The sequence below is a fragment of the Oryctolagus cuniculus genome, chromosome 11 (genome assembly GCF_964237555.1).
Source record: "Oryctolagus cuniculus chromosome 11, mOryCun1.1, whole genome shotgun sequence".
Classification (NCBI taxonomy): domain Eukaryota; kingdom Metazoa; phylum Chordata; class Mammalia; order Lagomorpha; family Leporidae; genus Oryctolagus; species Oryctolagus cuniculus.
Window position 1 is genome coordinate 116,593,952 of NC_091442.1, and position 27,635 is coordinate 116,621,586.

Here is a 27,635-nt window from a genome sequence, read left to right on the forward strand (position 1 = left end):
ATGTTGGTGCTGTAGGCTGGGGCTTTAACCCACTGTGCACAGCACCGGCCTCCTCTGGGTTCTTCTTTAAGACTTGAGGGCACACTATCTGCCAGACACCCGACATGTTGCTGGAGATGCGGCAGTGACCAGATTCACAAAGTCCCTGCCTTCAGTGGAGCTGACAGTTCTGGGGGAGACAAACAGCAGACACGTCCTCAAGTGTGAAGCCTGCTCTCAAAGGTGACACCTGCTACATCCCGACCGAGCGGCCTGGCTCTGCCCACGATTCCCGGCAGGCACTCAAGCATCGTGCTCTCACAGCCAGGGCTGGGTGTTAGAGATACGCAGCTCAGTGACACATGGTTCTCATTCTCAGGAGCCTCTGAGTTCTAACGGGAAAAGGGGATTCAAAATAAGTAACGTCTGATGCTATGAGAGACACTAACGGCAGTAAGATTTTGCTTCAAAGGACATAGAGAAGGGCACCTTTGGCTAACACCCACGTCACAGGTGGGCTTGCCCCACTACTGGGGGTCCCTGGCAAATCCAAGGTGTATCTGGCCGAATATGTGATACACATCTACACAAAAATAGTAAGAAATATTGTTTTTAAACAACAAAAACTAAAATAGCTACACACACACTTTTTTTTTACATTTTATAAGAGCACAAATGTGATAGCTTTCAGCACTAGAAATCAGAGAAAGGAAAAAGCTCCATCCTTCCCATGTAGTGAATATATAAACTGGCCTTAAAAATATTTTATCCTCGCGGCCGGCGCAGTGGCTCACTTGGTTAATCCTACGCCTGTGGCACCAGCATCCCATATGGGCACCAGGTTCTAGTCCCGGCTGCTCCTTTTCCAGGCCAGCTCTCTGCTGTGGCCCGGGAGGACAGTGGAGCATGGCCCAACTGCTTGGGCCCTGCACCCGCATGGGAGACAAGGAGGCAGCACCTGGCTCCTGGCTCCGGATCGGCACAGTGCCAGCCGTGGCGGCCATTTGGGGGGTGAACCAACGGAAAGAAGACCTTTCTCTCTGTCTCTCTCTCTCACTGTCTATGACTCTACCTGTCAAATAAAAATAAATAAATAAATAAAAAAAGATTTTATCCTCATGATCAATTTGTACTCAATTTCAAGCAACTTCCTGATATTCTTCCCCTCTCTGGGCCCTGGCTGTCAACTGCTCCCACAGCCTTTCCTTCCACAGCCGAGAAGGAGGGGAAGGAGAGCAGCACTCTGTGCTCCCCCACTCGGGTGCTGGCTCCTCCTGTGTCTGGTTCCTGATCCCCGTGCTCTGTCTCACGGCGTCCGCGAAGTGGCTTTCTCCCCTGCGTCGTTCATAGAACTCGGGAGCTTCTCCAGTCTTTTCCATGATTGCTTTTCTTGCTTCAACTTGGGAAGCCAGCCTGAATGGGTTAACTCAGGGTACACTGTTACCAGAAACGTATTTCTGGCTTGTTTTTAATATAAACAACTGCATTTTACAGACGCAGTATATTCTATAATTAGCCCTACCCATAACTAGAAAGGGTTTACTGTCAACTCAATCATGACTTCTGGAGAAAGGGGCAAGCATTGCATATAGGGTTAGTTATGTGAGCATTTACGTTCCAAGTGCAGGCAATGCGTCTGCAGAGCTGCCCTTCAAGGAGACCAACAGACATCCAAGGAAGAAGCAGAGGCATGGTTTCTGGTTCTGGCTCTGCTGCTCCCAGTGAGACACTTTAGCTTCTTTCAGCCTCGCTCTCCTCACTATAAAACAGCTTTGAAAACGGATCCCTGCCTTTTTGTTTCCTGACACTTTATTATTACATCCTTTATTTTAAAAATTTATTTACTGGGGCCGGTGCTGTAGTGCAGCGGGTTAAAGCCCTGGCATGAAGCACAGGCATCCATATGGGCGCCGGTTCTAGTCCCGGCTGCTCCTCTTCTGATCCAATGATTAATTATGAAGAACAAATAATGGCCTTCTAAAAATTCAAGTTATAAGGTGATTTGTGGCATAAATACGAGCATGCATGTGTTTAGGTATTCTGGCACCAAAATCCATTTATCTTTTAATTCCATTTTCCATGAACTTTCTTCTTTTCCTTTTTTTTTTTTTTTAAGATTTATTTATTTGAAAAGTAGAGCTGAGAGAGAAAGAGAGAGAGATATCTTCTGTCTGCTGGTTCACTCCCCATATGGCTGTAACAACCTGAACTGAGCCTATCTGAAGCCAGGAGACAGGAGCTTCTTCTGGGTCTCCCATGTGAGTCAGAGGCCCAAACACTTGGATCACCTGCTGCTGCTTTCCCGGGTACATTAGTAGGGAGCTGGATCAGAAGTGAGTAGCAGAGGCCAGCACTATAGCACAGTGGGCTAAGCCTCTGTCTGTGGCACTGGAATCCCATACAGGCACCAGTTCTAGCCCCGGCTGCTCCTCTTCCGATCCAGCTCTCTGCTATGGCCTGGGAAAGCAGTGCTTGGGCCCCTGCACCCACATGGGAGACCTGGAAGAAGCTCCTGGCTCCTGGCTTTGGATCAGTTCGGCTCTAGCCTTAGCAGCCATCTGGGGAGTGAACCAGTGGATGGAAGCTCTCTCTCTCTGCCTCTTCCTCTCCTTCTTTCAAATAAATAAATAAATCTTTAAAAAAAGAAAGAAAGAAAAGAAAGAGGGGCCAGCGCTGTGGTATGGCAGGTAAAGTGTTGCCTGCAGTGCTGGCATCCCATATGGGCACCAGTTCAAGTCCCAGCTGCTCCACTTCTAATCCAGCTCTCTGCTATGGCCTAGGAAAGCAGCAGAAGATGGCCCAAGTCTTTGGGCTCTTGGCTTCAGATTGGCCCAGCTCTGGCCATTGCAGCCACTTGGGGGAGTGAACCAGCGGATGGAAGACCCCTCTCTCTCGCTCTACCTCTCTGTAACTTTGCCTTTCAAGTAAATAAATATATCTTAAAAAAAAAAAAAAGAAAAGAAAAGAAAAAGAAAGGAAGAAAGCAGAAATATCGGGGCCAGCACTGTGGTATGGTGGGCTAAGCCTCTGCCTGTGGCGCCGGTGTCCTGTATGGGTGCCGGTTCCTGTCCCGGCTGCTCGTCTTCTGGTCCAGCTTTCTGCTTGTGGTCTGGGAGAGTAGTGGAGGGTGGCCCTGTGCTTGGGTCCCTGTACTCATATGGGGGTCTGGGGGAGGCTCTTGGCTCCTAGCTTCAGATCAGGCTGTTGTGGCTGTTTTGGAGGTGGACCAGTGGATGGAGGACCTTTCTCTCTGTCTCTCCCTCTCTCTGCCTGTAGTTCTACCTTTCAAATAAATAAATAAAATCTAAAAAAAGCATAAATATAAAAAATCAAAAATATCTTTTTGATCTGAATACTACTTGGAATGTGAGTAGAGCACTGGATGAAATACCTTCCTGGTCACTAAATCTGAGCTACTTATACATCTAACCTGGTACCTTACAAATGACAAGCTTTATAATCTATTAAAATATACAAAATAAAAGGACTTTGTATTTTGTAAAGTTTAGCAAATGGTGAAAACATGCATGATCTCAATAAATTCTCAAAGCAAGGCCATGTGGAAGATACTAAATGCTATTTCATAGGCAAGGAGACCGGGGTTGAGAGACTGAGCAACTTGCCCAGGGTCACAGAGTGCATGAAGGGTATGGCACAAACTGGAACCCAGCTCCGTCTGCACCTAGAGCCTGAGCTCTTAGCCGTTAGCACACCACACACCGCCCTCCCATGAACCATAGCCGTCTTTCATGTTTTAGAATGTCTTCAGGTTGGCATTTGGCCTGACATTTAAGATGCCCGCATCCCATACTGGAATGCCTGGGTTCAATACCTAGCTTTCTGCTAACGCAGGCTCTGCAGGCAGCAGCTATGGCTCAAGTGTTTGGGTCGCTGCCACCCACATGGGAGATCTGGACTGAGTTCCTGGCTCTGGTTTCGGCTCCAAGTGGGGGTAATTACAGACCTTTAGAGCAGCAGATGAGACTGCTTGCTCACTATATCTAATATATTTTAAAGATTTATTTATTTATTTATTTAAAGTCAGAGTTAGAGAGAGATCCCTTATCCGCTGGTTAACTCCTCAGTTGGCTGCAACGGCCACAGCCAGGCCAGGGAGCCTGGTGCTTCTTCTGGGTCTCCTATATGAGTGGCAGGGGCCCAAGTACTGGGCCATCTGATGTTTCCCCAGGCCATTAGCAGGGAGCTGGATCAGAAGTAGAGCAGCTGGGACACAAACCAGCATCCATATGGGATGTCAGCATTGCAGGCGGTAATTTTGCCTACTATACCACAAGGACAGCCCGTTCAAACATTTTTTAAAGACTACATTATCGGGCCAGTGCTGTGGCGCAGTGGGTTAACACCCTCGCCTGAAGAGCTAGCATCCCATAAGGGCACCGGTTCGAGACCTAGCTGTTCCACTTCCAATTCAGCTCTCCGTTATGGCCTGGGAAAGCAGTAGAAGATGGCCCAAGTCCTTGGGCCCCTGCACCCACGTGGAAGACCTGGAAGAAAATCCTGGCTCCTGGCTTCAGATCAGTGCAGCTCCGGCCATTGCGGCCAATTGGGGAGTGAACCAGCAGATTGAAGACCTCTCTCTCTCTCTCTCTGCCGCTTCTCTCTCTGTGTAAATCTGACTTTCAAATAAATAAATAAATCTAAAAAATAAAAATTAAAAAATTAAAGACTACACTAATAGTGCTATCAATGTGATAAGTTGAAAAAAATTATCTACATGCTTTTTTTGGAATAAAGTTCTATCAGAGGGCAGCCCAGTCAGAGAGACTTGAAAAATTTTTTTTAAATTTATTTTATTTATCTGAAAAGCAGAGTTACAGAGAGGAGGGAGACAGAGATGGGTGTTCCATCTGCTGGTTTACTCCCCCAAATGTCTGCAACAGCCAGGACTGGCCAGGCTGAAGCCAGGAGCCAGGAGCTTCTTCCAGGTCTCCCATGTGGGTGCAGGGGCCCAAAGACTTGGACCATCTTCCACTGCTTCTCCAGGTGCATCAGCAGGAAGCTGGATCAGAAAAGGAGCAGCCAGGACATGAACCAGCACCCATGTGGGATGCCGGTACTGGAGGTGGTGACTTAACCCACTATGCCATAATGCCAACCCCTATCTAAACACTTTGTACCTAGGAGAGAACTTGGGCTATTTCCATGAATGTGACATGATAGCATATAACAGAATTCCAGAATTTGAAAAGGCTGCTTCTACTCAAATTCCAAAACGAACAGACTCTAGCAGGTTAAGGGTGGTCACATCTAAAAGTACACGTGAAGGAGGTCCCCCAGAGACAGGCAGGAGTCTAGGATGTGCGAGAGCGTCACAGGCACCTCCCGCTGGGCTCTCAGTGCACAAGGCACACAGCACCAGCTTCCTGGTACGACTTCCATCCCACACTCAGCCAGGGCTGCTCTCCTGGAACTGGGAGATTCTCGACTGGTCCACTCATTCATGTCCTGTCACACCCACTGGCACCATGCAAAGTGACAGGGACAAAGGAGGTCCCTCCCTGTGCTCGCAGAGCGTGTGTCGTGGTGGTGGGAGATGGAAGCAATAAACGTGTTTTGGTTTCAGGGGGCATATGAGATTACACAGAAAGAAAAACAGCAGAAGAGAACAGGCAGTGACCGGGGAGGGCGATTTTGGACAGGGTACACAGAGAAGGACCTTCTGAGGGATACACGAGTCTCAAACAGAAACCTAAGCATCACGATAAACCACGAAGAGCCCAAGAAAGCGCGTCTCGGACAGCAGAAACGGCAGGTGCGAGGGCACTGAGGAAGTGTCCATCGCGAGAACTAATACACAGGCACAGGGAGCTCACTCCGGGCTGGGCCACGCGGTCACTGGCTGAGAGGCACCAGCCAGGATTCTCTGAGCCGCACCAGCTATGTGAGCTGTGTTTTACATCTGCTTTAGAGATGGAGACACTGAGGTTAAATAAATGGATACACAGCCGGTCAGAGGCAGAGTCACGGTTCAAATGGGGGCTGGCTGGGTATCAGAGTCTGTGCTTTTCCTTTACCACATTTAATGCCAGTGTCACAGCGAAAACACGAATAATTACACATAAACAAGTAACTAAATCAAACTCTTCTGCACACCCTCAAAAATCCAGGGCTCCCCGTTTCACTCTGGGTAGCTACCCATCTCACCCATCTCATAACTGTGGCAGGCAGATCTCAAATTGCCAACCCCTGCAGGGAGTGGACAGAGGCCCTTTCTTGAGACCTCCAAAACAACCTGCGGCGACCCCGCTACGTGAGATCTGGGCACAGTGTACACTTGCACCAGAAGCCTGAATGGGAGGAGATAAACTGGGAATGTGCTTCCTTTAGCACATTTAGCCAGAGCCATCTGAACAATCCTTTCCAAAGTTAAAGGCATCGGGAACGGCATTTTCTCTGTTGCAATAGGTCTGCACGTTCACACAGAACATGCAGGCCGCCTTGAACCGCATTCCCTAATCCCCGTGGGTATCACTGACGCTGACTTCCTGCATACAACTTTGCTGATGGCGGGTGTCAGGTGAACAGATTCAAAATCCGAAACCTGTGTGTGTAATCTGAAAATTCTTCAAATGTTTAGGCGTAAAGTTCTCTAGAGGATTCAAAGAAAAAAAAATTCTCCCGCTTAAATCTTACGTAAAAGTTTAGCTATTGGACTCAAGAAATTAAAGGAAGATTTTAAAAATAAATGTTGGCAAAGGCCCAGCAAAATTTTCCTTCTCTTTGAAAGCCTGAAATTGAACTATGTGCAGGCAGAGCTTGAGGGTGAAAGCTACAAGTCTGTCGGCTAAAACTGCTGGAAAGGGTTAAAACGCTCAAGGTCGGAGCAGAAAGGAGAAGGCAGCTCTGCAGCCCAGGAGCACACAGGAGCCTCAGGGTCTTCCTAGCCCACCCCAGGGCCAGCAGAGGTCTCCTGAAGTCAAGGCCTGTGTGGCTGCAGGGGGTCAGCCTTGTTGAAAGAACTAAGCTTTGTATCTCAAGTTTGTGGTCGTTTCCAAGAGGAACACTTCCTTACTGCAGGCTTCCCACGAAACACACCTGCGTTAGGTTAAAGCAGAACTGAAATCCGTCCTTTCCGGCCGGTTCTGGAACAACTTCCCCATCTTTCCTATCAGAATCCCCTTTTTCATTCAACTACTTTGCTCCTTCAACACACAACATGGGTGCAGGGGCATTCCAGCTCAAAAGCTGAAAGAATGCAAAGTGATCACCCAGTTATCCCGTGCCATAATTTTAAGTGAGGCCGAGACTGCCACATCGTTCAGCAGAATGCTTGTTTTTCAAATGCCCCGATAATGAACTTGCATTTTCCCTTCCGTGCTTCCAAACATCCTCTCTTAAGAAGTCTCACCCTAGTAGTTTACAAAGAAGGAATCCAACCTGCTGGACACACTGCCTGACCCATGAGGAGACCCCTGTTCCCCGGCTCTTCCACCTCCCCCAGCATGAAAACACCCAGAACTACAGCAACAGCTGGGGATCATTAAACTGACAGAAATAGCTTAGGAGGCTCCACTGGTGTGTGAGTGGGGGAAGGAAAGGCTGAGTATCAGATTTTTAGAAATCAAAGGGCAATGGGAAAGGGGGGAGGCTGAGGTCTGAGGAGTGTAGCACACCTGAACTGCCTGTACACAGCCAAGGGCTGCACTGAGGCAGACAGAGGGGCAGGCGACTGCTGCCTAATTGCCTGGCCCCCCCCCGCCTACTCTCAGATGCAAGGATCAGTCAAAGCTGAAAACGCAGGTCTGAATGCAGATGAAAAGGAGCAGGAGCTGTGGCATTTCAGAGGCTGACCCTGGATCATTCCTACTCTGGAGGAGTCACTTACGGAGTGGAGTCAGTCCTGGGGTCATAATGCCAGGCAAAATCAGCTCCAAGCTAGGCTAGGTGCAAGGGCTCTGAGCATACACACCAAGCCCTAAGTGGACTCAGGGCCCAGCCTGGTCCCTGAGTCCCACGGCATCCGCTCAGGAACCAAAGGCTACATGGAATCAGGCTCTCAGGGCCGTACCCGCCAGGGCACAGCCACACCTCCCAGGGCAAGCTTTGGAAGCTGGCAGGCCTCGGAAGGTCGGTGCAGGAATGTGCCATCTGCCTGGCCCACCGCCAGAGTGTATTCAGCACAAACCTGACCGCCCCGGAGGAGCCTGATCCTCATCACCCCAGGGGCTGGACTTGCAGACCCAGACCCATGCTTTCATCTGGTATCGCAGGATCCTGGGGTGCCGTCTTAACCCCCACACCGGCTAGGTCAACATCCAGTATCATGAAGGCCTCTCCCATCAAGGCATTTTTCATAACAATCTTACAAGACTGCAGTTTCAGATGGGTCCCACCTCAGGCCCAAACAGGAAATGATTCTATTGCAGATAGCATGTCTGCAATTCTCTTTGGCAAGAGTGTTTTGTAAGTGTGAGATTGCATGAACTTCAGCTGAACATTTCAGTCGATGGATCTAATGATTTACCAGAGAGGGCTCCAGGCTAGTGGCTGGTTTCAACAAGCAACCACTCACTACCTCCTAGGACAGCTCGCTTCCTTGCTAACCATGAATCTGGCAGGAAAATATGTTCATGCATCTTTCCAAACTACATCAGATTTGTGTAAATAACTGTATTTGAACCTGGTTTTCTACAAAGAGACAAAAAAAAGTCTCACAATATTTGGCTCATTCTGATTATTTCTAGCATTAAGAAGGGTAGAGGATATACAAAAATAAATCCATTAGACAGGAGACTATAAATAAATTTTAATTTTTAGATATATATCACATACAGTTCCTCTTGAGGCTTACGAATAACAGCAAAGGACAGGATATATATATAACCAGACACTCTTGCGACTATAATCACCTCTCATTGTGTGCAGCCCCGGTGACTGTAAGAATAAATCTCTCATTGACCTTGTGCACAGTAAATCCTTTCAATTTAAAAATTAACATCACAGGCGCAGGCGTTGTGGTCTAATGGGTTAAGCTGCCGCCTGCAGCGCTGGCATCTCATATGGGTGCCAGTTCCAGTCATGGGTGCTCCACTTTTGATCCCACTCCCTGCCAATGTGCCTGGAAAGCAGCAGAAGATGGCCCAAGGCCTTGACCCCTGGACCCATGTGGGAGACCTGGAAGAAGCTCCTAGCTCCTGGTTTCAGCCTGATTCGGGGAATGAATCAGTGGATGGAAGATCTCTATGTATCTCTCTCTCTAACTCTGCCTTTCAATTAGTAAATCTTTAAAAACAAAACAAATTGGCCAGTGTTGTGGCTTACTAGGCTAATCCTCTACCCATGGCGCCAGCACCCAGGGTTCTAGTCCTGGTTGGGGCCACGGATTCTATCCTGGTTGCTCCTCTTCCAGTCCAGCTCTCTGCTGTGGCCTGGGAGTGCAGTGGAGGATGGCCCAAGTGCTTGGACCCTGCACCCGCATGGCAGACCAGGAGAAGTACCTGGCTCCTGGCTTCGGATCAGTGCAGCACGCTGGCCATAGCAGCCATTTGGGGGTGAACCAATAGAAGGAAGACCTTTCTCTCTCTCTCTCTCTCTCACTGTCTAACTCTGCCTGTCAAAAATAAAAAAAAACAAATTAACATCATACATATTTATAATTAACTATTTACTACATGCATGCCTTGGCACCAAATATGATAGAAACTGAATTAATAAAAACACTGTACATTTATATGCTATTTTACAAAGCTACTTTCACAATATGATCTCATTTGACCCTATGAGTTAGGATGATGAACAGTATACCCACCACACAGTGAGAGAACTGGTTTGCCAAGCTTACCACCACCAAGATCAAAGCAACAACTTTAGGTTCCTGACCACTGGGTCCATGCTGGGTCACCTGCTGCCCACCACAAGAAGGTTTCTGTCCTAAAGGAATTAACATCTGACAGACAAGGCCCTGGCTGGGTCTCTTAGATGAACCAAGCTTCCTCCCGGCAAGACTCACCATCTCCTGGTGCAGTTTAATATTCCTGAATCCAATTCAAGACAATTACAGAAAAAGTAGTTATTAATGTCACTAACAATGAACAGATATAAGTTCCTTCTGAAGGGTAAAATTAACACAAGACTGAATAATACTGAATTTAGACAGAGTGCTCAAAATATTTGTGTCATTTTGGGATAAACACTCTGCCTGTGGACACAATACTGCCCCCTAGTGCCACAAGGCACAGTAACCATCAGCACGCTCAGTAGCCCAAATCAACACACTGTGTTCTGGGTACTTTGGAAGGGAAAAAGAGAAGAAATCTATCACACACATGCAACCATGAAATCTACTTAAAACCCTCAAGGAATCTCTAAATATAATCAAGGAGATAAGAAATGTAAGACAAATCAGTGTAATTGAAGACAGTGTTATACGTGCTTTGAGTCTGCAGATAAGTTACTAACGCACAGAAAGGATTAAGTAAGCTTACAGGTGCAGCAGCATATTAGCAACCTTGAAGGTTCATACACTAGAGGTGAGCACGATGAGCCGGGCCTGGAGGTAGGAAATTCTGTAAGGTCAAGAACATAACCATCACACTCCAGTTTAGCTGAAGCGCGAATTTTGTGAAAGGGAGTGTCAGAGGGAAGGCTGGCTAAGGTCAGGCTGCAAAGGGTCTAGAACTGTGCTTTCCAATACAGCAACTGCTAGCCACATACACTATACATTTAATTACAATCAAATAAAATTTAAAATTCACTTTTCCAGTCTCTGTAGCCACATTTTAGCTTTCAACAGACACCTCTGGCTAGTGGCCATCATACTGGACAGTACAGATGTAGCACCGGGCAGTGCTACACCAGAAGGTGGTAAAACACACACACACACACACGAATACAGATCTTTCAAGACTGGCAACTCTCCCTACAAAACCATCAAGCAGATCTGGTCCTTCTCAAAGTCTATTAATAAAGAAAACAGGAAAAGTTCATTATGAGGAATGCATTTAGTATAATAAAATACAAGGCTAAGAAGAATAATTTTCACTGGGTATCTCTGGGGTTTCAAGGAAGAACTATCTTTGTCTCTCACCCACTTCAGTCCAAAAGGAGAGACACCAGATATCCTTTCTGCTTTTACTATCTAATGCACAATCCACCTCTTTTGTGCAGTTTACAAAATGATAGTGAGTTTTCAAAATACATGTAATTATTTAGAGAAAACATAATTTTAGTGCTCTTGAGATTCAGTAAACACACAGAATTCTAAACAGAAGGTTCTATGCACAATATAAAACCAAAAAAAATTGCAGTCAATTGCTTATGGTCGTTATCTAAAACTCCATTCTGACCCTACTTAGGATAACATGCCTGCATTTCTCCTTCCTATAGGTTTCTGAACTTAACTAATGATGACATGGGAAATCTGAAACATTACAACCCTCTAGGTTACAAACAGTCAAAGGCAGCAGCCTAAGTCCTGAGCCATCCTGTCTCTCTGCTGCCTGAAGAATCTCCCCACTAATGCTCACCGTGCTGCTTTGACTTCAGTTACACGACACGTCTAGATATTTAAAGAAAACCCAACTGCCATTCAACCAGTTCTTAGAATGATTCCCTGTGCAAACCTAGGTGCTCAAAACCACTGCGTGTCCTCTCTGTGGCCTCAGTCACTGCGGACGCCATGTGTCCAGTCGTCCTGTCAAACGCAGTAGAAAGCCTCAAGATCTTGGAAACTCACAAGAAACTACTCAGTTGTTAGAAAAGCAATTATATTATAACTTTACAGATTATAACTTCTGACAGGTTTCCAAGCTAAGAGAGAGAAATATTAATAATTCTTTTCTATTCACATTTAATAAAAGTTGGGGATAAACTTACTACCCTGTTTGTTCCATAATCCAGAACTCTCCTTAAATTTAAAGCTGAACTTTTGGGGCTGGCATTGTGGTGCAGCAAGTAAAGCTGCCACTTGCAATGCTAGCATCCCATATCTTTAAAAAAAAAAATGAACTTTTCAGCAGAACTCAAATTCAGCCGTCTACTTCTATACAGTATTCCTTCCCTACAGTTTCAAATTACGGAAGAAGGCTGTTCAGAAAGGAAGACTCCTTTAGGATGAGTAAGGCCAGTCTGCATCATTCGCCCTAAGCAAAACTAAGATGCAACACAAGAGAAAAGCCTTCCAAGTGTACTTTCATTTTAAACCATGATGTCCTAGTGTTAAGAGACCTCAGGGGCTCTGTACCCACGTATAGCATTTTTGAGACGGAAGAAACTGAGGCCATCATCAGTAGCTCCCGGTTTATGGTCAGGGTATGTTTTATTGATTAACACTACATTTGACCCACATGAAAAGGAGAGTCGACTTTATTAAGGAAAAGGTTTTTTCCTGCCCTTTTCTCATCCTACGCCTGGTTATCTGAGTTCTGTGTGAAGGGAAGAGGAGGAGTAAGGAGGAGGAACACCCTAATCACTGTCCCAGCAGGTCAGGGAACGCACTGGGCAGTTCTACACCCACTCATCTGTGGGGTGCTCAGTAAGCTCTAACACTCCTCTAAATCTGGAGTAAACCCCCAAGGTCAAAGTTCGGGTGGCTACAGAGAAATAGAAGGGGAGGAAAGAGAGCAGGAAGTGCAGGAGGAAACACAAGCATGCACAGCCACAGGGGCGAACACTCTAACCTTCCCGCAAACTGTGAGAAGGGGTCAGGCACACTGCGGAGTAGCTCTCCTTTCCTGGCTGCAGGACAACCCATGAGAGAGGCAGAATCCTGCAGGTGGGCTGGCGAGTCCTGGGCTCCTCCAGCATGCTGGAGGCGGGAGACTCCAAAGGCCAAGGCTGCAAGAAGCTGGTCTTCATGCCCTCGCTCCTTAGAGAGGCCATTCACGACCTGCTGAGGCTCTGACCGGTGGGCACCGCATCTCTGCAGAGCAAGGCTTGCAGGAACAGCTAGAGCCCGAGCTGACTGAGGGAGCGGGGCGCCACACGCAGTGACAGCAGAAGGTCAGAGTCAGTAAGTCTCCTGGCAAAACATTTCTTCCTGTCAGCACTGGGCCTTGACACTGACACCTCCCTCCTCTGCCCAGAGGCCAGAAAGCAGAACCACGATGATTTCAGTGTGTAGAGCTGGAAGAGGAGAGGGTTCCCTCCGAGAGAATGCTCGTAGCAACCAACAGCCTCATTCACCCAAAATAGCAAACAGTTGGTTTCTCTGCTCAGAACCAAAAGGCGTCTGCCAGACAAGCCGCATCACATGACCAGGTTCCCTCTGCTCTCCTCTGCTCTGCTCTGCTCTGCTCTGCTCTCCTCTCCTCTCCTCTCCTCCCCACCCCACCCCCTCCTCTCTCCTCTGCTCTGCCTCCCAAGCCTGCACCAAAGTGCAAGGAGCCGCAACACAGCACTGGTTTAATTTGATGTTTGTTTTTTAAATGTTTATAGATGAGAAATACATGTGTGTGCGTATATACACATATACACACGCATACACACACATTTATAAAAGTAAAAACAGCCCAAGCTGGGGGGGGTACCAAAGGAAAAATTCGGGAAGAATTACTCACTTTGAAAAAAGCCACATCACAGCACTGGGAAGCAACCATGAGAATAACGGCTGCACTGGCAAAGTGCTCAGCGACTGAATAAGTGAAGGTACTCTCAGCAACGTGCAAGCACTTTGCTAATAAAATCTTCTTTTGAAGGGCAGAGAGCAAGAGAGGTTGATCGATCTTCCATCCACTGGTTCACTCGCCAGATGGCCGAAATGGACAGGGCTGGGCCAGGCTGAAGCCAGGAGCCTCACAGGTCTCCCACAATGGTGGAGGGGCCCCAGGACTGCTTTCCCAGGCCATAGCAGGGAGCGGGGTCAGAAGCGGACAGCTGGGACATGAACCAGTGGCCATATGAGGCGCAGTGTTGCAGGGGCCGCTTAACCTGTTAGGCCACCATGCTAGCCCCACTGATAAATCTTTAAAAAATGATGTAGCTCAATACATATTTGACCTTTTCATTTAGGAAAAAAAGGGGGGCTCTTAAGATGCTGGTGAGTATCAGAGACAATGTACTGAAACAATAATGGTAGCCGATCAAAACTCTGAGATACACACCCCTCAGCTCGGCTCACCATCTGATCCTGCGCTTGGGGCAGTCAGGACACTACACCGACAGACTGAACTGAAGCTGCCACCATGACACTCAGGGGCACTTCCAGCCAAGGCTGCAGCCATGCGTGCCACCACACTCGGCTTCCTACAGGGCTCCGTAGCATCACAAGTGAAGGCCTCTATGCCCAGTCCTGTCAGCCAGCAGGGAACTAAGTAAAACTGTAAAAATCAAACGGTCTCCACCGCTGGCTGTGCCCGGCTCACAGGGCCAGGCAGGAGCTTTGAGAGCAGAGAGGCTCATCCACACCTGCCCTGCACACACTGCACGTCGCTCAACGGACACCTGTACTGAGGAAACCACCGATCTAATCCACACTTTTCCTCACAGAGCCATGCAGAGGGAAGTAGCTGGCTAGCGCCAGGATACAAGTGCCACCAAGACACTGACTGCAGCAGGCAGGAGCAACAATGGCCTCTCTGACATCGGGGGAGCAGGTGCTGCGAAGTGAAAATGCTGCTTTGGAAAACAGTTTGGAAGCTGCTTATAAACTTGTACTTACAAAACAGTGATTCTACCCTGGGTACCTACCCAAGAAAATGAAAGCACACATCTACCCAAATACCCAACTATTCAGAGCAGCTTCATCTGTAATTGCTCAAAGCTAGAAACAATGCAAATGCCCTCAGCCTGTGAACAGAATAAAAAATCATGGTACGTAAATACAAGGGAACGGTACCATCAGCAGTTTTCATGCACGTGTCTACACACACACACACACACACCACTGCGACAGGCAACAACACTGATGAAGCATTATGCTTTGTTAAAAAAAAAAGCTCCAGGCCAGCGCCGCGGCTCACTAGGCTAATCCTCCGCCTGCGGCGCCGGCACACAGGGTTCTAGTCCTGGTTGGGGCGCCAGATTCTGTCCCGGTTGCTCCTCTTCCAGTCCAGCTCTCTGCTGTGGCCCGGGAAGGCAGTAGAGGATGGCCCAAGTGCTTGGGCCCTGCACCCACATGGGAGACCAGGAGAAGCACCTGGCTCCTGCCTTCAGATCGGCGCAGCGCCGGCCGTAGTGGCCATTTGGGGGGGTGAACCAACGGAAGGAAGACCTTTCTCTCTGTCTCTCTCTCACTGTCAAAATTCTGTTAAAAAAATAAATAAATAAAGTGGCAGACACAGAAGGCCACAAACCATTCACTATATGAAAATCATGAAAAGGCTGAACTGCAGGGCAAGATCCGATCAGTGGTTGCCAGAGACTGGGAAAGTGCACGCAGTCTGCAGAGCCCTCAGAGATCCTCCTGGGGGTGATGGAGATGTCCTAGGTGTCCTGGCTCTAGTGGTGGCTTCCTTTTTTTGGTTAAATAACAATTTACTTATTTATTTATTTGAGAGGCAGAGTTACAGAGAGAGAGAGGGAGAGACAGAGAGAATGAGGTCTTCCATCCAGTGGTTCATTCCCCAAATGGCTGCAACAGCTGGAGCTGGACCAAGCCAAAGCCAGTAGCTTCTTGCAGGTTTCCCAGGTCTCCCACATGGGTGCAGAAGCCCAAGCACTTGGACCACCTTCTGCTGCTTTCCCAGGAGCATTAGCAGGGAGCTGGAATGGAAGAGGAGCAGCCGGGACTCGAACTGACACCCATAAGGGATGCCAGCGTTGCAGGTGGAGGCTTCACCCCCAACACCATAGCACTGGCCCATGGTGGCTTCTTTCCTTTTAATCAGAACTCACTGAACTGTCCACCTAAAAATGGTGACTTTCACTGCATATAAATTGAAGTCAATTATTTTTTAAAAGCAGATTACAGAATGTTATGCACTCAGAATGGAACACAGGCTCTGGAAGGAGGCTACCAGGGTTAACACTCGTCTCTACCACCTCCTTAGCTGTGTGACAGTGAGGTATTTCCCGTCTCTGTGCCTCTGTTTTCTCCTCCACAAAGTGGAGCCATCAGGATGCAATAAGTTAGTAGTTAATTAACTCTGTAATAGCAGAGTTAATTCATAAAAAATCTCAGAATGGCACCCATCCTGTAACCTTCAGTACAGTGGCAGTTAGGAGTCCTTTTTGCTTGCTCGCTTGCTTGTTTTTAAAGACTGATTTGATCTGAAAGGTAATTTTAGAGAGGGAGAAACACAGGAAGACAAACATACCACATCCACTGGTTCACTCCCCAAATGGCTGCAACAGTGAGGGCTGGGTCAGGCCGAAATCAGGAGCCTGGAACTCCGTCCTGGCCTCCCATGTGGGCCAGCCTCTGATGCCTTCCCAGGCACATCAGCAAGGAGCTGGATCAGAAGCACAGTAGCCAGGACTCAAACCAGCCGGCATCACCAAAGGCAGCTTAATCATTCCACTGTACCATAAAATCAGCCTCAGCTGTCCCAGTTTTGAGCTAGCCTTAGTATGGCCTCAGGGTGCCACCTTCATTTCTAAAAGGAGTTTGGAGCAGATAGGGGGGCCACCGTCTCTAAAATGCAGGGTTCTCTAAGATCTGTGGTGGGGCTGGACAGGCCCTGCCCTTCCTTTTGCTTCCTTCTCCTTTAGGTATTTACTGTCTGCCCACCAAGTGCCAGGCAGATGGAACATCGCAAGCCCTGACCTCGTGCAGTCCACGCTGCCGGCTGTTTGGCGGAGCAGAGTGAGCCCGTGTTCACTTGCACGATCCTTGGCCTAAGTACCAATGAAGAACCCAGAGGGGGACTGGCTGGGCCGGAGGATCCGGAGAAGGCTCCGGGAGAAGACACCTGAACCAAGTCCAGGAGTAATTTCTTTTTTTCCTTTTTTAAGGCAAACCAAAAAATGTGAGACGAGTCTTGCAATCACAGAGAAATGTACAAAAGCAAAGGTGTGAAAAAGAACACGATTGGGGGTGGAAGATAGGGGGAAAGACAAAAGGGGTCATTCTGTCAGCACCGTGAGAGGAAGAGGGGAGGGAGCCGCGGCAGCAGGGAGGCTGCTGGGCGAGAAGGAAATGGATGTCAGACCCGGCCACGCCCAGGCACCACAGGGGCAAGAGACGTCTTATCCTCATCTAAAAGGCTACATATACCACAAGTCAACCTTATAAATATTAGCGTAAGACATAATGAACTATATTTACAAACACAGCATACACTTACAGAAATTTCACAAGCAAAAATGTCAGAACGCTTCTATTTTCCGTGGTTACCTGTACACACTTGTTCAGCAATAAATATTTACCGTGTGCTATGCACATGGTAGGTGCTGGAGGAGCCGCAGGCACAGGCAGTAAACAAGTGAAGCCCAAGACCCACCTGGATCTCCCGTGCCTCAAAGGCAGGGGCCGGGTGGTGGGCTACTGTGGTTGAGAATCTGCACTTGCAGTCAGCAGCTCTGTATTCAAATTCTGGCTCCTACCACCTCCTGCCAACCTGGCTTTGGACACGTCCCTTAAAATCTCTCCTCATCTGAAAATGCGGACACCCTCCCCAGATTCCCGTGGCTTTACGGTGAACTTATGAGACGGTCAGTCATCAGTGTGCTGACCGCACAGGAAATGTTCAGCAATTTGTCCCTTTCGGTTTATTAATGCTGAATTCCACCCTTGGGATGGCCCCTAATCTCTCATGACACAGACGAAAAAACAACAGGGTAGGAAAGAAAGAAGCGAGATGTTTAAACTATAAACTCACATTTTGGTGAATTCACAACCCTTTTCTTGTAAAGATAGCATCCTTGGAACTTACATTCCTTCAGGGTTTCTCAAGCTGTTAATGTCTCCCTCTATTACATGACCTAGTAAATTAAATGAAAACCATCACCCAAAATAGGGAGCCAGTCACAATCCCTCCCAGGATTCCTTGTTCCGATTCTCTGACTAACACTGAGTCATGGGGCAGTGGAGACAACACAGAGCACTGATAAGTAGTCTGGACACAAAACTGGGCAGCCGTGCCGCCAGAGCACACTGCGGACCAACCATTTACTGCAGGCGAACTTTCTGAGACAGAAAACCCAAGACGAAGGGAGAGTTCTCCAACTGGCTGAGCCTCTGGGCGACCGTGTCTTCCAGCGGCTGATATGGTTGTGAAGCAAAAGAATTTTTAAAAATTAAAAAGCCTGTTGCTCCCCGAAAACCACACACTGAAAAATACTTTATCTTTTTTAAATGTTTATTTCTTACAACTGACTTTTAAAGCAACAGTGGCCGTGTAAAGATCCTGAAGGCTGGAACTTATCTTCCCGTCACCCCAGATTTGAAGGCAGCCCCCAGGAGCCCACGTGCTGGACACCTGGTCCCAGTGTCGGAATCTGAGGTGGCAGGACCTGTAAGAGGTGAGGCCCTGTAGGCAGCCTACAACACCAGCATCCCAGGAGCACTGCTCCAGGCTTGCTTGCTCCACTTGCAATCCACTCCCTGACAATGTGCCTGGGAAAGAGCGGAGGACGGCCCGAGTACTGGGGTCCCTGCAACCCACTAGGGACATCTGGATGGAGCTCCAGGCTCCTGTCTGTGGCCTGGCCCAGCCTTGGCTGTTGCAGCCACTTGGGGAGTGAAGCAGTGTGTGGTGGATCTCGCACTTGAGTGTATTCTGTCACTCTTTCCTTCAAATAAAAATAAATAAATCTGAAAACAGAAGAAGTGGGGCCTAGTATGGGGAGCAACTCAGACTAGACTAAGTTACTGGAATTAAGACTTATTCTACGCATCTGCTCTCCCACAATATGGTGCTGGGAGAGGAGTAAACAACTTTTACACAGCTGCCTCTCGCCAATTTGACTGATGAGCTGCAGGAGCTGATCTTGCTCCTGATTGGAGGAGAGCAGCGTACTCGGCGTGTGGGTAGCAGAGTGGGATTGGTGGAAGAGGACTATAAAGGAGGAGAGAGACAACATGCACCAGGAACATCTAAAGGGAACATCCGGATAACATCTGAGCAGCCCCCGAGAGAGCCGGCCGGCGGTGTGCCACTCCCCCGCGGAAGTGGGGAAAGTGGCAGGGGGAGCCGCTCCTCCACGGAGGTGGAGGGGTTGGCAGCCAACCCGGGAAGGACCAGCAGCTAACCCGGGAAGAGCCGAGCAGACAAAAGACCAGCCCAGGATCCTGTGTCATTCCTCCGCGAATGGGGGAGCGACAGCCTAGTACAAGGTGGTCACTGGAGGCATCACCCTCGGGAGTGGGCTGCCATAGAAAGACCAGACTGGCCTCTGCCTCCCTCTTAGAGGCGTCCCACCTGCCACGCTGCGATGGTGTCAGAGGGCCCCCTAGCGCTGAGCAGGAACTGGCCCCACGCCCTTGGGCCTCCAGAACTGTGAGGACCTCTTTTCTTTCCAAATTACCTGCTTTGGGGATTTCGTCGTAGTGACAGAAAACACACCAAGGCAAAGGCCAAGCTGACTCTACTCAAACCTTCTCCCATGAAGTTGCCTTGGCACTGAAACCAGGCATGGGATTCTGCAGCCCCAACACAAGAATTTCAGAGGCAACGGAAAGTCTGTGATTTTCAAGCAGACTGTCCATTTTTTATGTTCCAGCTAAGGCAAGTCCACACCTACCTAACAGAAAGAATGCCATACTTCCACATCTCTCTGCCCATTGGTGGTTTACAATCTCTTTTCTAGAGACAGCTCTCTGAAGATGAACTGTCCTGCTCCCTACCTCGGGCCCTGCACCTATCCTTTGCTACCCTTCTCTGCTCTGGCCAACACACACAGCCTCATCAGCACACAGGGAAGCTTCTGAACACCCAGGCACCCCTGCTCTGCTCCGCTCTGCGTATGTGGGGCTGTTCTGTGCAGCAGCAGAAGAAACTACGGAAGTCACGAAGGCGGTTTCTTCCCTTCAGACACAGGAGAGCTGGGCTAACGAGGCCAGAAGTCCAGGCATTTGTGCTTCACCGTAACTGACTGCAATGGCTCCAAAACAAAGACTAGCGTCTACTCTCTGTCAGTGGTTCGGACGTCATCAGCCAATCAATCTCTCCACAGGATGAGCTGTCCACAAAATCAGAAGGACACAGTCTGGGAAACACTATCAAATGAGGCCCGGCTGCACCGGCTGGCTCTCTTGTTCTCTGTTGCCTCTGGTTCTTCCCATGTTTCACAGCTGAAAGCCACCCAAGGCTGCCTCCCTCCCTCACTGCCCCTGCTGTCGGGGCACAGCATGGGAATTCTGCAAATGCACGCATTTCCCTTGAGCTCAGGGTGCACCCGCCACTCACTCACTAGGGCCACATGTTTCACTCCCAGACACCGGACTTCCATTTGGCATGACACACACGGGTACGTGACAAGCTGTGGGGTGTATAATCTGGGAATCTGAAAGGGGGCTCAGCCCTGTATGAACAGGAGTGGATCTGGAGCCCCAGAGGTGCTGTACTCCATGCCAGTTCTGCGTTGACGTGCGAGCAGAGTGCCTTCCTCAGGCATGCCAACTTGAGATTCTGGTATTGTCTGGTGATAGGACGTCTGTATCAGGACTGCTGCAAAGGAGGCGTCAGCATTTCCCAGGGTAATTTTTCTAAGTCGAGTACCTAAACCTGCTACATTTAGATGAAAAGTATTATTGTCACAGCTGTAAATGCAAATGGTACAGTTTAAAGCTGTAGACTGGGGGAGACAAGCCTTCTCTATAAAGTTTATTATTTTGAGAAAACAAATGTATTACTTTATAATTGAAAATTAACTTCAGAAACTAAAACCTGACCACCCAATTGCTTTTCTGGTTTAACAAAATCCAGTTTGGGGGACTGCGGCTATGGTGCAGTGGATAAAGCTGCCACATAAAGTGCTGGCATCCCATGTGAGTGCAGGCTTGAATCCCAGCTGTTCCACTTCTGATCCAGCTCCCTGCTAATGGCCTGGGAAAGTGGCAGAAGATGCCCCAAGTGCTTGGATCCCTGCACCCATGTGGGAGACCTGGAAGAAGCTCCTGGCTCCTGGCTCCAGCCAGGCTCCGCCCAATTTTGGGAGTGAACCAGCAGATCTCTGACTCTTCCCCCTCTGTTACTTGCCTTTCAAATAAAAAATAATAATAATCTAGTTTTCTAATTTCTATGGTTCAAATTCTCAAGTGTCTTAAGGCAAGCAATCCATCTGGCCAGAATTCAGGCCATGTCTGAGTCACAGCTGAGGCCTTATCAGTACTTGGGGCTAACTTGAGTTTTATCTCTTTCCACTTCCCTTTGTCTTGGGATCTGGCAAGTTCATGCGTCTATGTAAAATTATGCCTATGTACATCTATGTACAAAGACTGCTTAAGGAAATTTTAAAATATTAATAATACCCTAAATGGGAAATAATGAATTATGACTTTGAACTTTTTAAAAAATATTTATTTATTTGAAAGTCAGAATTATACAGAGAGGAGGAGAGGTAGGGAGAGAGAAAGAGAGGTCTTCCATCTGCTATTTCATTCCCCAGTTGGCCGCAATGGCTGGAGCTGTGTCGATCTGAAGCCTGAAGCCAGGAGCAAGGAGCTTCCTCTGGGTCTCCCATGTGGGTGCAGGGCCCCAAGGACTTCGGCCATTTTCTCCTCTTTCTCAGGCCATAGCAGAGAGTCGGATTGGAAGTGGAGCAGCCAGGACTCGAAATGGCAACCTTATGGGATGCCAGCACTGCAGGCAGTGGGTTTACCTGCTACGCCACAGCACTGGCCCCAGACTTTAAACTTTTTTTTAAAGATTTATTTATTTGTTTATTTGAAAGAGCTACAGAGAAAGAGGGAGAGTCAGAGAAAGGGAGATTTTTCATCCTCTGGTTCACTCCCCAGATGGCTGGGCCAGGCCAAAGCCAGGACCTAGATATTCCATGCAGGTCTCCCTGGTGGGTGGGAGGGACCCAAGGATTTGTGCTATCCCCCAGGGTGTGCTGGGATAGGGACCAGAGCTGGGAATCAAACTCAGGCACTTCTATAGGGAATGTGCCAAGTGCCCACCCTAATAATTACTTTTTAAGTGCTAAGCTGTGAAAGTCATTCAGAGGTCACAGGGATGCATAAAACATTCTACCTCCTTTTTGCAATCCTGCAATTGTTAAGTATGATCTAATTAAAAGTTTGTGCACTGCTTGTGCTTGCTGGAAGCTAGTGGGTCTGGGTTAGTTGTTTACTGCTAATGTTCACACTGCTGTGGGGCTTAACTGCTTGAGCTGTGAAGGTTTTAGAGACACACTATAGAAGAACAGCAGGTGACAAATGCAGCAATCAGAATGAGATAACTGAGCAGAGTTTAAACCTGGTGGCTGTTGCGGGTATCTGAGGAGAACCAGTCGATGGGAAGTCTCTCTCTTGCCTTCTCTCTCTGCTGTTCAAATAAGTAAAATACATTTTTCAAGTAATTCTTGCATACTAGGGATCTCTCTGTATCGTATATTTTAAAATGACCCTGCTTCCTGCTGGTGTACTCTCACAGCCCTCTCCTCAGCCATCTGGCTCCTTAGTACCTATCAACCCAATCCCCAACTACACCCACACCCTATTCTAGCCAAGGTGAACCTTCCGCTTCCTCCTGTGCCATGGCCAGCCTGGTTTCCAGATCGCTCTTGGGGGTACTTTTCCTACGTGAACACCACTCACTCACCCTCTGTCTTCTGACCTCCTGCCTATTTAAGTTCCACACACTCTCTAAGGTCCAGCTCTCATCTCACCTCAATAGTGAAATTGTCCTGACCTCACTTATCTTTTTTTTTTTTTTAAACATTTATTTATTTGAAAGACAGAGTTACAGAGAGGCAGAGAGAGGGAGGGGTCTTCCATCCGCTGGCTCGCTTCCCAAATGGCCACAATGGCTGGAGCTGCGCGGATCCAAAGCTGGAGCCTGGAGCTTCTTCCGTATCTCCTTGGGAAGGAGGATGACTTGGGCCATCTTTTACTCCTTTCCCAGGCCATTAACGGGGAGCTGGATCAGAAGTGGAGCAGCCAGGACTTGAACTGGTGCCCATATGGGATGCTGGCACTGCAGGTGGCGGCTTCACCCACTACACCACAGCGCTGGCCCCATCACTTATCTTTTCTTTCTTACGATCCTTCTAATGGTCTGTAGCCCTGTATCTCTAAAAAGAATATAGATATTTTGAGTTTCAGAATCACTGTTCTACTTCTAAGGAATCCCCTAGAGTAACAACCAGAGTGTAAAGTAAATAATCAGTAATTAGTAAGTATTTGCTGCCTGAAACAGAAGTTTCCCATTAGCTATGAATATCATCAACCCTCAATCATCCAGCTGACAGTGAGAAACGCATTACACAGGAAGGGAAACAGGGTAGATGGGTCCGACTGTCTTCCAGAGCGGGCAGGAGCACTTCTATTTGTATTTTGTACTGTGTGGTCCCTTCCAATTTTCTAGGAAGTCACAAAGCTGCCACAAATGGTTTAACTACACAATTCCTCCCTCACCAGGCCCTGTGCCTGCTCAGCTTACCATTCCACACAGGCAAGCAACTGCACAACTTTCTCTAGTCTGTGACACAAGATAAAAATAAGCAGAGGTCGTCATATTCTAAACATTTGCTGGTTCACACCTTCCCCTATTAGGGAGATCATCGTTTGGATATAAAAGATCATCCATTCTAAGTCTCACTGGGCAAGCATTGTGTTTGTGTCAACAAAGTGCTTTTGTAAACAGAATATAATGATAATATCAATAAGAATTTGAGAGAAATATTTGTTCAAAAACAATCCCTGCTATGATCTACTCTTAGGATAATCCAGACTTGATAAAAAGCCAAATTCTTCCCACGGTCCATAGAGAGTTGCCTCGGCCTCGGGCTATTTTCCCTAAGCAGCAAGAGTTTCTAAACTCCTGAAACTCTCTCTGGTTAACTGCTCACTCTCATCCAGCTAGTGAAGTTTTCTTCCAACCACACACCACACCAACTGAAAAGCTCGGCTCTGCGGCCTAGGTTTTGTTTATACCTGGTAGAAGCTACAGCTCTCTCCCAGAGGGAGTTCAAAACGCCTAAGCTTATCTCCAGAAAACTTTAAAAAATATTTTCAGTAACCTAATGGCAACAGCTCTGCTACTAAAAAGTTTCTCAACCATCTTCTTGTTTTGGCAGGTCTTGCTGAAATCCCCCTCCCCATAACGGGGAATTTGAGTAAAAACACTGCCAGCCTCAAGTTCCCTTAGGCAAATTTCCAGCCCCAGAGCAAGGCCATGAGGTTAAACATTTCTCAATGACGCAGGCTCCCTCAGAGGGAGGAACAAGAAAAAGAAATCAAAACTTATTCTTCCCAGTGCAATAAATCAAGAGACAGAGACTTAAGTCCTTAAAAAAAAAAAAAAAAAGTGAAGTTAAACCACATACTGTTTGCTCTGCCACGGTCCCCAGTGGAAGTACAGTCTCCAAGAGAGAGCTGGGAGATGGGGGAAGGCACCTGCAAAACCAGCAGGCCAGGCCCATCTGTGATAGGTCGAGACCGTCTACAGCTCTCGAGAACATCAGCGCATGTTACTCAGGACCACTGGAGCAACGAAGCTGGCTGTGGGCTGAGAACGGAGCCATCCACGAAACAAATCATCATTTAGGATTAAAACGTATATTAGGTGGAAGGTTGGGAAAACTATAAGAAAGTACACTTCATCAACTTCTTGGGTAAAGAATGTACGGTTGGTCACAGAGAAGGCAGATACACCTGAGGGGCTGCAGAGCTCCTGGACATCTGGCTAGAGAACAGAAACAAAATTGGAATCGTCCCCCAGGAGCCGATTCATGGATCACAGAACGACGATAGAAAGGACCAGGGACGGGTGTCTGGCCTAGTGGTTAAGATGCCAGTACCTGGGTGCAGTGGCTGGCTCTGGGTCCTGACTCCAGCTCCCTGCTAGGGCAGACCATGGGAGGTAACAGTGACAGCACAAGTAATTGGGTTTCTACAATCCATGTGGAAGATGTAGGTTGGTTCTGGGCTCCCAGCTTTGGCCTGGTCCAGTCTCGCTGTTACAGGCATTTGGGGATAAAACACATAGATGTGAATGCTGGCATGTGCGCTCTCTCTCTCCCTCTCTCTCTCTGTACATCTCTGCCTCTCAAAAAGAAATGTATTTTTAAAAAAGGGAAAGGTTTAATGCTTACAAAAATATCACTACATGTGTATCGTGATTTACTTCTCAAAGTAATCCTTGAATAAAAAGCATGCACCTGTTACATGTCAGGAAGTGAGGACACAGAAACAAGACAGCACCCTTCTTTCGAGGACCTTGCTCTTTCTTTTTAAGATTTATTTATCTATTGAGAGAGCTACACAGAGAGGCAAAGAGAGAGAGAGAGAGAGAGAGAGAGAGAGAGAGAGAGAGAGAGAGAGAGAGAGAGATCTTCCATCCGATGGTTCACCAACCAATTCGCCACAATGGCCAGAGCTACACTGATCCGAAGCCAGGAGCCCAGAGCCTCTTCCGGGTCTCCCACACAGGTGCAGGGGCCCAAGGCCTTGGGCCATCCCCCACTGCTTTCCCAGAGACCTGGATTGGAAGTGGAGCCACAGCACCGGCCTGAGCTTACTCTTTTTGAGACCTGCTAGGGACAGTAAGACTGCACACTAAGACAATGGCTCTGCAATGCAGTGCACCACGTGTGGAAAAGCACAGGAGAAGGGGCCTGTGTGCTGTGGGGGGAATCAAACACAAGCATCTCAGAGGGGGAGGCTCTTGAGCTGGGGCTTCAAGAATGAGAAGTTAGCAATACGTGCAAGAGAACAGAAACACGAGAGAGCACAAGTGTCCTGGAAACCAAAAGCTGGAGACTGTGAGGTTGGAAGTGACAGGACATGATCAAGTAGAGACCAGACAAATGTAATAGTTTAAATTTTTACCCCGTAGGAAATTAAAGAATTCTGAGCAGGAGAATTAAATGGTTGGAACTGATAGGAAAAATACCTTGGCAGCTGAATGAAGAAGATTAGAAAGGAATGGGGCTACAGGCAGGGAGGAGAACAAGGCAGTTAGTGAAACCACTGAGAGAAATTATGAGAATGGGACCCAGGGCAGTGAGGCAAAATAAAGACCAATCAGAGTAGGTGCTGTAGACTCCAGAAGTCAAAGCAGATTGAGGAGCACAGGAAAGGAGGAATCGAAAGAGATTCCTAACTTTCTAGTCGGGGCACGGTTATGGCCTGAGGAACGAACGCAGGCCTGGGGGTAGCTGCCAGAAACGGTGACTTCAGTTTCAAACACACTGTCGTCAAATGTGCAGGCGGGAAGAATCAGTGGCCTGAGTGGATCCAGGACTCAGGAAGCAGGTCGGGGCTACAGGTTAACACGTTACTCCCTAAGGCGTGGCTGCAGCCACAGACTGGGATGAGACTAAGATCGTGTTAAACTGGAGAGGAAACAGCCAAGGACCACGCCTGGGAAATCCCGCAGAACAGGCTGACGCCTGGCCAGGGGGTGGGGGCCAGCTGCAGTGGGAACAGCGTCCATGGCTGGGCTGGCCATCCTCTGAACACTGTTCCCACTGGGGGAGATTCCAAGGCAGGGGGAAGCAGGCCCCTCTTTCCTGCTCAGAAGCTGAAGGGTAACGGGTTTTCCCTCTCCGCTCCCTGACATCTAGCTCACAAATGTGCAAGAGTCAGATCCTCCTGTCTAGGACATGGAATATTGAGGGAATGACACAAGACGAGGAATATATTCAGAAATTTCCTGGCACTATGGCAAGTGTCTACTGCTATGCCGACTGCAGCAGGTGTTGGTGGAGACCAGGCCAGCAGCCCAGGGGGCACTGCTGGAGCCACGGGCTCAGTAGACCAGTCCATGATGCGGTCCTTACCAGGTCTCATCTCCGCCAGTTTCTGTTCATTTCCTGAACCGTGTTTCCAGCCTTTCTATTAAGGCTGTGCACTATCCAGTGCTCTCCCAGTGAATTCACTTTATGCTTAGGTAAACCAAGATTATGCAAAGAACCTGAATAGCACAGAATGAGGAGACAAGAAAGATCAGCTGGGGCTGGTTTGAGACACAATGGGTTAAGCCACTGTCTGTGATGCCGGCAACCCATACCAGAGCACCAGTTCAAGTCCAGGGTGCTCTGCTTCCAACCCAGCTCCTTACCAATGTGTCTGGGAAAGCAGTGGAGGACGGTCTCTGCCACCCACATGGAGGCCTGGATGGAGTTCAGGTTCCTAACTCAGCCTGCCCCCCCTCTCTCCCAAGGCTGTTGTTGCCATTTGGGGAGTGAACTAATGGATAGAAGATCCCTGTCTCTCCCTCTCTATCAATCCACCCTTCAAATAAGTAACATAAATCTTTATAAAAGAAAGCAAGATCAACTAGGGAGAGGCCTAAAGTAGGCCCACTGTAAAAGGTGATGAAGTGGGCCAGGTCTTGTGGCATAGCGGGTAAACCTGCTACCTGTGACACTGGCATCACACATGGGCACCAGTTTATATCCTGGCTGCTCCACTTCTGATCTAGCTCCCTGTTAATGGTCTCGCGAAAGCAGCGAAAGATGTCCCAAGTTTCCGTGCACCTGTCAACCACAATGGACCTGACCCCGAGTGAAGCTCCTGACTTTGGCCTGGCTCGGCCCTGGCCACTGCAGCTATCTGGGGGGTTATCAGCAGATGGAAGCTCACTCACGCTCACTCTGTGTGCCTCTCTGTCTCTTCATCTCTCTTTGTAACTCTTTCAAATAAACAC

General features: G+C 48.3%; 1 protein-coding gene across 7 annotated transcripts in view; it reads right to left on the reverse strand.

Moving 5' to 3' along the window:
- The window catches only part of MRTFA (myocardin related transcription factor A), a 208,803-nt gene that overhangs the window by 51,861 nt on the left and 129,307 nt on the right, over window positions 1–27,635 (reverse strand). Inside the window, exon 1 of one of the 7 annotated variants that reach the window (XM_051834087.2) lies at window positions 12,618–13,196. The exons of the other annotated variants lie outside the window; for them this stretch is intronic. Coding sequence (XP_051690047.2) covers window positions 12,618–12,819 — 202 coding nt within the window. The 5' untranslated portion in view covers window positions 12,820–13,196. Of the gene's footprint in view, window positions 1–12,617; window positions 13,197–27,635 lie in introns of those variants that run through there. 7 annotated transcript variants of the gene reach the window in all.